Source organism: Sorex araneus, chromosome 6 (assembly GCF_027595985.1).
Source record: "Sorex araneus isolate mSorAra2 chromosome 6, mSorAra2.pri, whole genome shotgun sequence".
Classification (NCBI taxonomy): domain Eukaryota; kingdom Metazoa; phylum Chordata; class Mammalia; order Eulipotyphla; family Soricidae; genus Sorex; species Sorex araneus.
This window is the reverse complement of record NC_073307.1, coordinates 149,153,254-149,168,326: the sequence shown is the minus strand read 5'-3', so window position 1 is coordinate 149,168,326 and position 15,073 is coordinate 149,153,254. Positions and strand designations below refer to the sequence as shown.

At 44.0% G+C, this 15,073-nt stretch overlaps 1 protein-coding gene across 1 annotated transcript; it reads right to left on the bottom strand.

The window, feature by feature from the left end:
* Positions 1-8,892: 8,892 nt before the first annotated feature.
* On the bottom strand, positions 8,893-11,550 carry LOC129405968 (olfactory receptor 4B1-like). Its single transcript, XM_055143690.1, has 3 exons — positions 10,645-11,550; positions 9,125-9,296; positions 8,893-9,008 (listed from the first exon to the last, which is right to left on the bottom strand). Exons 1-3 carry the CDS (start codon positions 11,548-11,550, stop codon positions 8,893-8,895), a joined length of 1,194 nt encoding a protein of 397 aa, XP_054999665.1.
* Positions 11,551-15,073: the final 3,523 nt, after the last annotated feature.

Genomic DNA, 15,073 nt, shown 5'->3' with positions numbered 1-15,073 from the left:
ATGCTAAAGGGTATTTTTATTTGCCTTTGGAAAACGACATACTTTTCATCTGGGCATACGTTTTTATCAAGTCAAGTTGTTAAGAAACATAATATGATCACGGGGCTGGAGCAATAGCACAGCAGGTAGGGCGTTTGCCTTGCACTTGGCTGACCCGGGTTCAATCCCCATATGGTCCCCAGAACACCGCCAGGAGTAACTCCTGAGTGCAAAGGCAGGAGTAACCCCTGTGCACTGCCGGATATGGCCCAAAAAGGAAAAAAAAAGAAACATAATATGATCAGTCTGGTGGGAGAATAGTTGAGTGGCCAGCTTTGCTAGATTTTATGCCAAAGAAGTAGAAATGCATTGCTGGCCCTTTTAATCAAAGTTCCCAATCCCTTCTCTGTCAACTCTGTCTTTTTTATTATTATTATTCCTCTCCCTGCTACCCCACCCTTCTTCCATTCCCATTAATATCCCACTGATCCAGTAAGAAATGCTTCCTCTCTCCCCACATGATAGCTCAGTGAGAAGTATGAAAAGAAAATGGAACAGGAATGTAAGAACCTGAATTGAGCATGTAGAATCTGCACTAGGGAAGCTGAGAGACTGGACTGGAGCATAACAGCAGACACCAAAGATGCCAAATGATTCCAGTGCCAGGGAGACTGACCTGTAAAGGACCCAACCATGAGCTCCCACTTCCCAAATGGCACCTCACAGGGTTCCACACTTGGAAAAGACTTTAAAACTAGCACCGAATGTTTAATCTATATGTGTATATGTATATATACATACATATACATATATATTTCACATATATACATATATCTGTATCACGATAAAAATAAATCCGTTTAAGTCACCACCGTTCACCTACCCTACCCAATCATCAAACCCAACCACCTCATTTAGAAATGAAAACTTGCAGCCCAGGAGGGGACTGACTTTCCCCGTGCCAGACAACCGCTTAGAAAATCTGCACCTTATTTCCAACCACATTGCCAGCCTTTAGGTAAGAAAAACTGGTACAATTTTGTTCTGCTTCCAAACACAGAATCCACTCAGGTGGACCACAGAGTGCTCAGTGTGTCTTCAGCCCCCGGACAGTGAGTCCCACTGCTGACACACGCCATTACTCAAGGAGATGCTTTGGTTTGGAAAAACTGGGATGGAATCAAGTGTTGGAGTGCTCTTCTTTGGGATGACCTCCGTCCAGGCTGCCTTCCTGGGAACACCCGCCAAGTCCATTTACCCCCAAACAGCAAAGTTCAAGTCACACTCAGCTCAGCTACCCTGAGAGGTTCAGAGACATTTCACCTCCTCTGCCTATAGAGGAGGTGACAGCTAACTGAGACCCCAAGACACTCACAAGATATTTGCCAGGACACTAACACAGAAATTAGTGCTCTTTCAAGAGATTTTAGGCTCTTTTCTGAGCTTGTTTGAACAGCTACTGCAGTTCAATATTCAGACCATAATTGCCGAACAAATTACCAGAGTTCCTAGGAGTCTTTAGAAAACAAAGTAGATCATGGCTAAGATAAATCACACCAAAAATAAATAAGAAGAAAATTCAGAACATCAGCATCTGAATTGAGTTTGGGATTAATAATACCAAAGAAATAAACAAAAACCACAGGTAGCTGCAACCAAAGAGATTTTCAGACCCTTTTTATCATTCAGAAAACCTACCTGCCCACTGAAAGTCCAAGGTTGAGATTAAATCCTCACATCCGCCAACTATTTAAAATAAATCGGGCACTCACTACAATCAAGGAAACAACCTCCCGGTGGAATTTCTTTCCTCTCAGGTAAATCTTTGTCAATTAAAAACTTGCAGAGAGAGTCTAACTCCGTTTTAGTCCCTTTTAATGAGAATTCTGTCAAGGTTTTCCACCCAATAATGAGGAAGCAAAAAAGAAACTTGAAGGTTAGAAGACAGTGCTCCAGGCTGGACATCTGACGATGAGGAAGAGAGAGAGCAGAGAGGAGAGCAAGGGCAGGCAGAAGCCAGGCCAGCTCTGCTTCAGGGACTTGAGCCCTGCCTTTACCTTCCTACTTCTCACTCTCCTTATTTCTCCTTCTGTCTAAATGAGAATGGGGCTAGACTCTCCCCAGTTACCTTCTAATTCAAACAGATGTAATATCTTAGTCCCTGGTGCCATCAATTTCTGGCAAGCACTACATGTTGTTCAAATCTTGTTGAATAAATTGTCATAAGAACATGGAAGTCCAGGAATGGGTGAATGGATAAATGTGTTGTGCCACAGCTGGACTCTGTGATATTACAAGTCATTCCAAAACAAGTTCCTGTTAAATTTTTTAATACAATGGTTTGTAGGAAGCTGCCTGAGGGGCCTGAGAGATGATATAGTAGGGAAGGCACTTGCCTTGTATACAGATGACCTGAGTTCAATCTCCACCACTCCAGAGATTGTCCCCAGATCCCACCAGGAGGGATCCCTGAGGGAGGGAGGTATGGAAGGAAGGAAGGAAGGAAGGAAGGAAGGAAGGAAGGAAGGAAGGAAGGAAGGAAGGAAGGAAGGAAGGAAGGAAGGAAGGAAGGAAGGAAGGAAGGAAGGAAGGAAGGAAGGAAGGAAGGAAGGAAGGAAGGAAGGAAGGAAAACACTGCCTGAGACTCTAAATAATCATTACATTTTTTTACTCCCTTTCATCTTTAGGATAGGCACAGAGCCCTAATCTGATTCTTGCAAAACTCAACATCACATAGAAGATTGTAGTTTACAACCACACATGCAATTAAGAGCAATCATGTGCCAAATTTATCTCAAGATGAAGTGGTCCTGGGAGGGGGGCATTCCCGGCGCGCCTTCCACCCAGAGATGATCGGAAGCTGCGGCACGAGAAACAGACCCTCCGCACCTAAAGACTGTGATCCTGAGGTCTCCTAACCCATTTTGGCACCAGAGCGGATTCTTGCAGCCATGCATTTTGACTGTGAACTGAGCTACAACCTCGTGCAGCCGGGGAGGGATTTTTCCCCCTCCACCCCATTTTTCTCAGCGAAAATGGCGGCATGGGCAGAAGCCACGTGGTGAGAGCCACTCTCTAAGACCCCTCAACCCGGAGGTAGGACTTTCTTTAGTGACGTAGCCCGTAGGTGGTCCTGGGAGGGGGGGGCATTCCCGGCGCGCCTTCCGCCCAGAGATGAACCGGAGCCTCGGCACGAGAAACAGACCCTCTGCGCCTAAAGACTGTGATCCTGAGGTCTCCTAACCCATTTTGGCACCAGAGCGGATTCTTGCAGCCATCCATTTTGACTGTGAACTGAGATAAAATATTAGAAACCCAAAACCAAAAACTCAAAGTCTTCACTCTCAGCAATGAAGAGAAATTATTAGATGATGCCTATTCAGCAGGCCTGATTGTTGGGGAAAATTTCCAGTCAATAATAGTGAGTTCTGTATGGAAATATGGAATGTACTCAAAGTATATAGAGAATAAAGGGACTATCATTAGCTACTTAGATGGGGGGTGGGGTGGGAGGGGGGTGTATTGGGGTTCTTGGTGGTGGAACATGTGCACTGGTGAAGGGATGGGGGTTTAATCAGAATTTGACTGTGACTTAAACCTGAAAGCTTTGTAATTTTATTTCTTTCTTTTTTTCACAGTGATTCAATAAAATATTTCTTTAAAAAAATAATTTTAAAAAAATGTATCTCAAGATGAAAGCAGATGGGTTATATGGAACTCCTGAAATACCCACAAATATATGCACATCTATGTTCATTACAGTACCATGTACATAGCCAAGGTCTGAAAATCACCCATATGTCCACAAAAGATGAGTGGTAAAGAAGATGCAGAATGTATACATGATGGAATACTACAAAAACGTAAGAAAAGATGAAATCTGGCCTTTTTCTATAGCATAGATAAAAGTGGATCATGGTAAGTAAAATAAGTCAAAAAAAGAAAGATAAATAGTGGATAAATTCATTCGTATGTGGTATAGAAAAAAAAGAAGAAAGTGTCTAATAAAAACAAATTCTTAGACTCTGACAGCAGAGCAGAGATTATCAAAGGATCCAGTGAATCAGGGATACTGACACTATGTTAGTGGCACCTATGATTGAACCCTTAAACATAAATACTTATATCCTTAGCAACCAATGCTACATCAATTTAAGAAAATAACAAATAAGGCAGACTCTGCACCAGGCTGTTTTCATTTGGGGCGCCAAAGAGGGGGGCGGGTGAGAGCCTTCCCCTCCCCAGGGGACCCAGCCCTGGAAGCTGACCTCAACTACCCAACTGCCACCAAGCTCCAGGCCGCTTTCCACACACTCGGGCCAAGCCTCACACATGAGTGAACATATTCCTGGACTGACACATCATCATAGAGGGAAATATATGTGCCTCTCAGAGAGCCCGCAAGCTACTGAGAATATCCCTCCTGCATGGCAAAGCCTGGCAAGCTCCCCGTGGCATATTTGATATGCCAAAAACAGTAACAATAACAGGTCTCATTCCCCTGACACTGAACAGCCTCCAAGTGTTAGAAAAAAACGATTAAGGAGAGGCTGCTAAAATCTCAGGGCTGGGATGAATGGAGACGTTACTGTCGCCCGCTCGAGTAAATCAGTGAACAAAGGGATGACAGTGATACGGTGAACAAATAAGGGTCCAGAGAAATAGCATGGAAGCCACATGCCCGGCATGTGGCTCACTCCAGTTTGATCCCCACCTAACACCACACGGCATCATGGGAACAGCTCTGGAGGCCCCATGGCCAGCCATGGTGGTGACCGGCACCACATACCTGGACCTACCAGAACCACCCGGAAGTGAATCATCAGGGCCTCCTGGGCAACACCTAGAGAGTCTAAAATATTTAAGCGTTGAGATACTAAGAAACGCTCCTAAAAGGGAAAGCAATCTGTCTGCCCTGCCCCCACATTGTTCTCCTTTGGGCACTGTTGGGAATCACAGCCAGGGCAGTGCTCGCACACAACGCGTCTGTCTTTCCCGCTCCCAGCACTGCGGGTGACATGCTCCAGGGCTACTGTCCACCAAGTCGGCCACTGGCCACAAGTGGCCATTGAAGTTAGGTTTGCTTTGATTGTTTTCATTTTAAGTCAGTTGCTTGATTTTACCAACGGCATTTTAGTGGCTCCACTGGCACGACCGTGGTGGGCAGTGTGAAGGAGGTCATCCCCCCGTCTGGCACAAGGCTCCAGGGGCAGCGCCGGCGCCCCAATGGCCCCCAGCAGCCCTCTGACATGCAGGCGACGCTAGCCCTGAAGCAGGCTGGGAGTGGAAGTCAGAGAACAGCGTGGACCCCAGTCACCACCACGGGAGTCGGCACCAGTAGGGAGTCTTCCAGAATTTTGGCCGTGTGTCTCATTTAGTGGCGTTAAAAAAAAAAAAAATCTAAACCTCTACATTACAGAGCAACTTGCTGCATTCTGCCCATTTTTCTTCATAAAATAAGCATATTTGGGCTGGAGTGATAGCACAGCGGGTAGGGCGTTTTCCTTGCATGCAGCCAACCCGGATTCGATCCCCAGCATCCCATACGGTCCCCCAAGCACCACCAGGAGTAATTCCAGAGTACAGAGCCAGGAGTCACCCCTGAGAACCACCAGGTGTGACCCAAAGAGCATGAAACTAATAATAATAACAATAAGCATATTTATTACCTGAAAAAAATACAACTTGATGGGCTTTTGGTTGTGACAGAATCAACTATTGAGAATTAACTATATGGTCTCTGGGGCTAAGTGAAAGAATCAGGTTCTTTTGCCCTGTGAATTGGGGTGGTATTAAAAAAAAAAAAAACACTCCACAACCTTTTCTGTCTCTGACAACAATGGGGAAAGGATGTTTGCTTTTGTTTCCTGCATCTTTTCCAGGGAGACCAGAACAAAGTGGGTAATTAGCTCTCAGTAGACCCACCATGTCTCAACTCTCAGTAGGTGAGCTAACCCTGAGGATTGTGACAATTCACTTCGAGTAGCTGCTCACCGCTGGGCCTGATCCGGTGCCTCTGCCCTGACAGAGTGTGAGTTCACAAGGCAGCACGCAGGTGCTTCGACGATCGTGTGTGCTGGGTGGCCGAGAGTCGCTTCCCACCTTCCCAGGCCTCCCCAGGCCTCCCCAGCAGAGAGACAGAGAGACAGGAACCACAGCCCGATGGTGAAAATGGCCCGTTTAATGCAGAGATGCTAGCATCCTTACAGAGCATCTGAAGGAATCAGAGTCGGACTGCATGTCCGTGTGATGTACAAAGATAAGACATTCCAGCAGAGGCAATTCTCCGGGGGAGATAAACTCAAGGAGACGCTCTGTCTCCCAGGGAAATCTAGATTGCTTTTCTCTTTCCTACTAGTCCTATACATCAAACAATTAAGTCACACAGTCAAACAATTCTACTTCTCACCAATACTTGCAGTCGTTTAGATAAACACAGTCACAGATAAATATCCGAAAACTTAGCTCTCTGAGCTCTGAGAGCAAGCGAGGCTTATACCATAAATCCCAGACTAAGTTCTCAGGCAAATTCAGTTTATCCTTCACCATGGATGGGGGGAGGGAGGTCCTGTGTCTTAAGTCATCACAGCCTGCATCAAGATCATGCATTATGCTTTCTAGAATGTCCCTTTTCGATGTCGGGATAGATTTGCCACTGGCCCCGGGTACATCCCAGTCCCTCAGCGGGACCTTCCTCTTGGGGTGTTAGGAACTATAGCAACTGAAGCCTGAGTCAAGTAATTATGACCAAGTAAATATGCCCAGGAGTAGATATATTTCTGAGTCAGTCAACTACCAAATATTAGGAGCATAGAATTATGGTCTTTCTGTGTTTAAGCAGATATTTTGCAGTAAAATATGAGAAGGCTATAGGGGAAGCAGAAAAGCAAGTAATTCACAACAAATACAAAATCCAGAATTACCAGAAAGCTTTGGCTTATAAATAACCAAGACTGACTTGGATAACTGTAGCAAAGCGCCTTGCACGCAGACGACCCGGGTGAACAGACTTCACATTGATAGCGAAAGGCAAAGGAAAGTTTAAAAAAAAAGTCTGAAAGACATCACAGTTAAGGGACTGGAGGAGAAAACTCGGCGGAGATATGCCTCAAATGCAGAAGGGCTGGGTTCAACCCCTGCAACCATAAGGTCCCCCAAGCATTACCAGATCTGACTCCAAACATGGGGGCAGGAAGGGTGATGCCCAGATGAGACCTGACTGAGTTCTTCATCTTCCTGAATCACATATTTTGCAGAGTCTGTGTGTGCCTTAGAGGCCTTGAACAGGGTAAAAAAAAAAAGTTTCAGTAAGGTGTTGAAGTACATAATAATCCCTTGCAATATCTGAAAAGGTTATGAGCTGATAGTGAAAGATGAAGAGAATTTATTTAGTATATGGAAGAAGGGGAGAGCATCTCAAAAAGTCAGTATAGAAATTCGAACTATACTATGCAAAACTATAGAAATTCATCCATAGATAGCTATGGAAAATAGGAAATTTTTTAAAGATATAATGGACAGAAAGAGAGAGGGAAAATTTCATGCTATAGAGGCAGGCTGGGCACCGGGGGAGAGGGGGTGATGAGAGGGAAACTGGGGACACTGGTGCTTGGAAATGTACACTGGTGAAGGGATGGGTGTTTGAACATTGTATGACTGAAACCTAATCATGAACAGCTTTGTAAAAGTCTGTCTCACAGTGATTTAATTTTTTTAATCTTTTAAAAATAAGAAAGTAAATAATGCCATAACGAGGGCAGAATCTCCTGCCCCCAAGCCAGGCTGTCATCAAGGGGGCACCCTCGGAGGGGAGGGGGGTTGAGTCTCCCTCCCCTCCCCAAGCAGAGCCCCGGCAGCCGAAAACCTCCAGAACCCAGCACAGCCATGCTCAAGGCCACTCACCCACTCTCTACATGCTCGGAATAGCCTCTCCTATGAGGGAACCGGCAGAGGAATCTAGGTATGAGGGACCCATGGCTGAGAACTCCAAGCCTGCTCAGATCGGGACTGGGACTCCTCCACCCAGATCCCCGGTTTTCCAGTAGCTTGGCAGTCACACCCACAAACTGCACAAACCCCACCCCCGTGCCATGTAATCTCATCAACGGCCAAGACCCAGAGACTATAAAACAAAGCTCCTGGAAGAGAAAAGTGCAGAAGCTACCCATGCTGTATTTGACATGCCAAAAGCAGTAACAATAATGGGCCTCAGTCCTTTGACCCTGAACATGACAGGGACGAATGGAGACATTACTGGCACTCGCTAAAGCAAATTGATAAACAACGGGACAACAGTACATTAATACAATGATATAACAAGACAGACTCTAATTTGAATCTCAAAACACACTGAGTGATTCATGATTCTATCTTAATAAGCCAAAAAAGGGGGGAAACAAATGCACAGTGATGAAAGAAAACAGTAGTTTCCTATGGGGTGTGAGGATCACCTGGAAATTGTCCCAGGAAGAGCCTTTAGGAACACAGAAATACTTAAGAATGAATATTGAGCATATGCATAAATTGTTCAGAGCTCATTAGACTCTACATCGCTAGTTTATGCATTTCACTATACAGAACATCAATTAAAAAATAAAGTCAAGGCTGGGAATGGGAGCAACAATAAAAAGGACATCTAATTGGGGCTTGAAAAGAGAGTAGGATGCTTGCCTTGCCTACAGTTGACCTCAGTTCAATTCCCAACACCCCAGACAGTTCCCTGGACTCCACTGAAAAGATCCCCTATGAGCAGAGCCAGCAGTAAGCCCTGAGAACCCATAGAAGCCTCCCGGCCCCAAAGAATCTGATTTGGTACCAGAAACTTGATTTACCAGAATTTGTGTTTGTTATATTTGGGTGCAGAGATTGCCAGAGTTCCTCTACAATGCTTGCTTTCTCTTCTTCCTTCTCTAGTCATAAGTTTTCAACATTTATATCTGGTAAATTGCCCAACATGATCTGTCTTGGGGAATGGAAACCAGAATAGGACACCATGAAACTGGACGAACTCCTAAATGGGTCCTTGAATTCTGCACATATAATTGGCATATTAAACTCCAGATTTTTATGAGATTCAAATTTCTTGGTTAAATTTAAGGAGGTTCAGCCCTGCCCAGGGATCTCTCTATTTCCAGGGCACAGTCACCAGTTCCTGTCCCACACTGTGCTCGATCCAGTTTATGACGACTGAGCATGAGGTCGGCTGAGGTCCCTGTAACACAGTCCACTCGGTGCTCACAGTTCTTTTTTTCCCCCTGGATTTCCTTTGTTCTCTGGCCACGTGCACAGGTGACAACTACCACTTTTCCACTATCCACCTGGGTGGGGGTGAGGGAGGTGGTCATGGTGGTAGTGTAATGGCAGAAGAACTTTGGTGGCAAGTCGGGTGAGTGTAATACGTGTCAAGAGATGTAAAACTGGACTCCACAAATTTATAGTACTGCAAATCAATGTTGGGTCAATAAAATTCATTATTAAAACTTAAGACAAAAATAACATAAAGCCTTTGAAAACATAGGCGCTCTCTGACACATTACTGACATACACAAAAGATATGGGCGAAGACCAGTCACACTTCATTTACGAATACTAGAATTTGAGATTTTTTTTTTTTTGCTTTTTGGGTCACACCTGGTGATGCACAGGGGTGACTCCTGGCTTGCACTCAGGAACTACTCCTGGCAGTGCTCAGGGGACCATATGGGATGCTGGGAATTGAACCTGGGTGGGCCGCATGCAAGGCAAACGCCCTACCCACTATACTATTGCTCCAGCCCTAGAATTTGAATTTTACTGGTAGAGGAAAGCAGGAAATCCAGAGATAGGTGTGGTGTTCGAATGATATTTGCAAAAAATATAATTACCAATATTTTAAAGTATAGTAACAGTATTTTAAATGGTAAAATAAATACATTTTATTTACTTTGTAGGTAAAATTTGTATGCAAAAATTACATACAGTATGCAAATGTTCAAAACTGTTGTTTTTATTTTTTCAACCATTTAAACATATAAAATTCATTCTTATGCTTACAACCCACATATAAAGTGACAACAGGCTAGATTTCACTGAAGTAGTATCTCAGTGCTTAAAAACATCTATCCAAAAAGAGAAGTGTTTATCGAATTTTTCAGATTAATATATAAATTATACTTTTATTGTATTTCAGCCCCCAGGATATATTTTAGCTCTAATAGTACCTTATTTCCATTAAAGTTCCATTGGTGGAATTTTATATATTTGTAATCATGCTATTTGGGTACCAAATCCAAGAGAAAATTTCTCTGAAGTTCCTATAAGATAATCATATAAACAATATCCAAAGATCACAGAACATTAACACCAAGAGGTACAATGAATGAACATATATACACATATGTATTGATAGAAGATAAGTCTGCACTCTGCACGATAACCAAAAAAGTGAAACAAGCTCTATTTTTTTACATTCTATTTTTCAAATTACATACAGCTACAACATGACTGTTCTCCAAAATATATACAGAAACCAAAGACTATAAAGAGGTCACCTAAAATACCAGAAAATAAGTAAATAGGTTAACTTTTGTTTTATTCATCATTGTTGACCAAAATCAGGATCCATATCCAGTTAACCTGTTCTTGCTTACTTTTCAAATTTTTATTTTATTATATCCCTGAACACACCTTTCTACACCACAACTTTTTCATGGCAATTTTCACCTCTTTATTTCTGAGTGTATAGATGATGGGGTTCAGCATGGGGGTGATGACCGTGTAGAACACAGCCATCAATTTGTCCTCAGTGGAGGTGGCAGAAGGTCGCATATAGAGGAACATGGCAGGTCCAAAGAACAAGATGACCACCATGATGTGAGAAGCACAGGTGGAGAGGGCTTTGCGCCTTCCCTCGGCTGAATGCTTCCGCAAGTTGACCAAGATGACAATGTAAGAGGCCACCAAGAGGAGAAAGGAGAAGATAGAAAATAATCCACTGTTGGCAAACACAATAACATCCTCCACAGAGGTATCAGTGCAGGCAATCTTGAATAGTGGCTGGAGGTCACAGAAGTAGTGGTCGATCACATTGGGGCCACAGAAAGGTAACTGGATAGTGACAAAGATTTGAATCATGGAGTGAACCACGCCCCCCAGCCAGGAGCTGGCCACCAGAAGGCGACATACAGGTCGGCTCATGATGGTTGTGTAGTGGAGGGGTTTGCAGATGGCCACATAGCGATCATAGGCCATGAACATGAGCAGGAAGATCTCCGTAACTCCAAAGAAGTGGGAGAAGAATATCTGAGTTAGACAGCCCTTGAGGGAGATGGTTTTGATCTTGGCAAGTAGGTCTGTGATGAACTTTGGGACAATCGTGGAAGCATAAATGATCTCCACCAGGGACAGGTAGTTAAGGAAGAAGTACATAGGGGAATTTAGACTTTTACTGAGGTTGACTGTCACAACAATGAGACCATTGCCCACCACGGTGGCCAGGTACACGGGAAGAAACAACACAAAACACACCCTCTGCACCTCTGGGTCCTGGAAAAGACCTACAATAATTAACTCAGTCACATTATTTTTACTCATCCTAGAATCTGTTCAGGTGACTTGAATGGAAAACATGAAGAGACCTGCAATAAACAAACACTGGTGTCACGTGAATTTGCCTAGTTTAAGCACATTAGACAATGTGAACACTTTACAATATACATGCATCATAATTTTATTCATTTAGTCAGTATTTAGTAAAGCCAGTTTTAAACTCTAGCAATAGAGCATTGATTAGTGACTAAGGACAAGTAGGGAGCTTTTTTGCTCCATCTCTGATGCTTCCTTTTGTGTGGCGCTAGCTCCAGCAGCTAGCCCTCCTATCCCCACCCTCCATTCAGGATGAGAAACTGGGAATACTTCATTCTTTTTGTTAGACTAAGATGTGAGTGCCTACAAATAAATTTTAATTATCACAGCAACTGAACCTGGGGCGATAGCACAGTGGGTAGAGTGTTTGCCTTGCACACGACCGACCAACGTTCAATTCCCAGGATCCCATATGGTCCCCTGAGCACCACCAGGAGTAATTCCTGAGTGCATGAGTCAGGAGTAACCCCTGTGCAATGCCAGGTGTGACCCAAAAAAAGAAAAAAATTATCACAGCAACAGTACTGTAAATCACATTGCAAAACTGCATTTAAATAGTGATTCTTGTGGAAGCAAACTGGGGGATAAGAAGCAAATGAGGGGGAAATGGTTGGAGAGAAGTGGGCACTGGTGAAGGGATTAGTGTTGAAACATCAGATGCCTGAAATCTAATCACAAATAACTTTGTAATTTCATGGTAACTAAATAAAAATAAATTAAAAAGAAAAAAAAAGATGTGAGTGCCTTATACTATCAAGTCTGGTTTTATAAGTTTGCCTATTTTGGGGATCCAGAATTTCTGGAATATATCTGGCAGTCAATTATAGGCCATATTGCCATTATCATTATCATTTTCTTAGTAACACATATCTTATGTCTTTGCTGTGTTTCTGAATTCAGCATCCAAATAGTGAACAGAATATTAGGTTTCTTTAAATTCCAACATGGAGGGCTCCCAGTGGATTTGTAACAGTGACAACCAAAAGCTAAAACAATCTAGATATCCAACAAAGTAGTGGGAGGCTAGGGCTTCAAGAATCAGAGAAATTAGATTTTTTAGGAAGAAAATTAAAAAGAGAAAAGTCACATTTTGCAGGTGGAAACAAGAAGAAAAGTGCTAAAGATATCAAGTATAGAAGAGATATTACATTGATCCATTGATCCCAATGTTTATCACAAGGAATATTGATAATTTAATCAAGGTATGGCACCCCTGAGGCTGGAGAGATTGCACAGTGGACAAGGTGCTTGCCTTACGCTCCCAGATGTGACTCCCAGCACCATATTTGGTCGCCTGAGTACCACCAGCAGTGATCCCTTCACACAGAGCCAGGAGTAAGTTTTGAGCACAGCCAAGCATGGCCCAGAAACCCAAGAAAGAATAAGAAGAAGAAGAAAAATAAAAAAAGGTAGCCTTGACGTAAGGGCATTGCTGTAGGCACCAAGACCCAGAACCATTGAATTACCTGGCACCATTTTACCACTTTAAAAAATCAAGTGATTCAATAGTTAGAAGATGAGATTGTGAGTCTCCTCAAGAGTTACCTTTTCCGGGACTGGAGCGTTAGCACAGTGGATAGGGCGTTCGCCTTGCACGCGGCCAACCCGGGTTCGATTCCCAGCATCCCATATGGTCAACTGAGTACTGCCAGGAGTAATTCCTGAGTGCAGAGCCAGGAGTAACCCCTGTACATCACCGGGTGTGACCCAAAAAAATCAAAAAAAAAAAAAAAAGAGTTACCTTTTCCACCTCCTTACTCATGAGTCCAAAGAAAGTATTTAGACCTAGATTTGGGATGCAGCTCACTCCTTCGAAAGGCATCTTGGGAATGCCCTGCTGTAGAGGCACGGTGGGGTGCTGGAGGTTGAGATGGGGTTGGTGGGAGAGATACTGGGAACATTGGTGGAGGGGAATGGGCACTGGTGGAGGGATGTAAAAAAAAATGCAGACATGAAAGTTCATAAGTTTGTAACTGTACCTCACTAATTCACTAATAAAAATTTTTAAAAAGGGGCTGGAGCTATAGCACAATGGGTAGGGTATTTGCCTTGCACCCGGCCAACCCGGGTTCGAATCCCAGGATCCAATATGGTCCCCTGAGCACCACCAGGGGTAATTCCTCAATGCAAAGCCAGGAGTAACCCCTGTGCATCGCCAGGCATGACCCAGAAAGCAAAAAATTTTTTTAAAATTTTAAAAATTTAAAAAATAAGAAGAAAAAAAAGGCATCTTGAAGGTATATGTAACCTGGGAGATGCCTCTTTTTTTATTTATTTATAATAGCATCCATGTTATTATTTTGTGAGTGCCACTCCATGAGGCTGGCCACAGCAGTGCCAGGATCCCTCCCATCAAACCCCACAGTCCCTTTCCCCAAACTCCAGAGCCCTCAGAGCACAGTTCTGTGGACCACACTGCAGGGTTGTTTCCACTGGAAAATACTTTGATGACACTGTCACCCTCTCGACGGTGCCTTCCACATCGTACCAGAGGGACGCTTCCCTCTCATTTCCCATTTCCAGACAGCTAACGCATTCTCTCATTCACAATACCCCTGGAACTACAGCTCTCTCTCGTGCACCTCCCCTACCACCGTTCACCTACCCTACCCAATCATCAAACCCAACCACCTCATTTAGAAATGAAAACTTGCAGCTCAGGAGGGGACTGACTTTCCCTGTGCCAGACAACCGCTTAGAAAATCTGCACCTTATTTCCAGCCACATTGCCAGCCTTTAGGTAAGAAAAACTGGTACAATTTTGCTCTGCTTCCAAACACAGAATCCACTCAGGTGGACCACAGAGTGCTCAGTGTGTCTTCAGCCCCTGGACAGTGAGTCCCACTGCTGACACACGCCATTGCTCAAGGAGATGCTTTGGTTTAAAAAAACTGGGGGGGCCAGAGCGATAGCACAGTGGGTAGGTCGTTTGCCTTGCACGCAGCCGACCCAGGTTCGATCCCCGGCATCCCATATGGTCCCCCAAGCACTGCCAGGAGCAATTCCTGAGTGCAAAGCCAGCAGTAACCCCTGAGCATCGCTGGGTGTGACCCAAAAAGCAAAAAAAAATTAAAAAATAAAAAATAATAAAAAACTGGGATGGAATCAAGTGTTGGAGTCCTCTTCTTTGGGATAACCTCTGTCCAGATGCCTTCCTGGGTACACCCGCCAAGTCCATTCGCCCCCAGTCAGCGAAGTCCAAGTCACACTCAGCTCAGCTACTCTGAGAGGTTCAGAGACATTTCACCTCCTCTGCCTATAGAGGAGGTGACAGGAACGGAGCACAGCTAACTGAGACCCCAAGACACTCACAAGATATTTGCCAGGACACTAACACAGAAATTAGTGCTCTTTCAAGAGATTTTAGGCTCTTTTCTGAGCTTGTTTGAACAGCTACTGCAGTTCAATATTCAGACCATAATTACCGAACAAATTACCAGAGTTCCTAGGAGTCTTTAGAAAACAAAGTAGA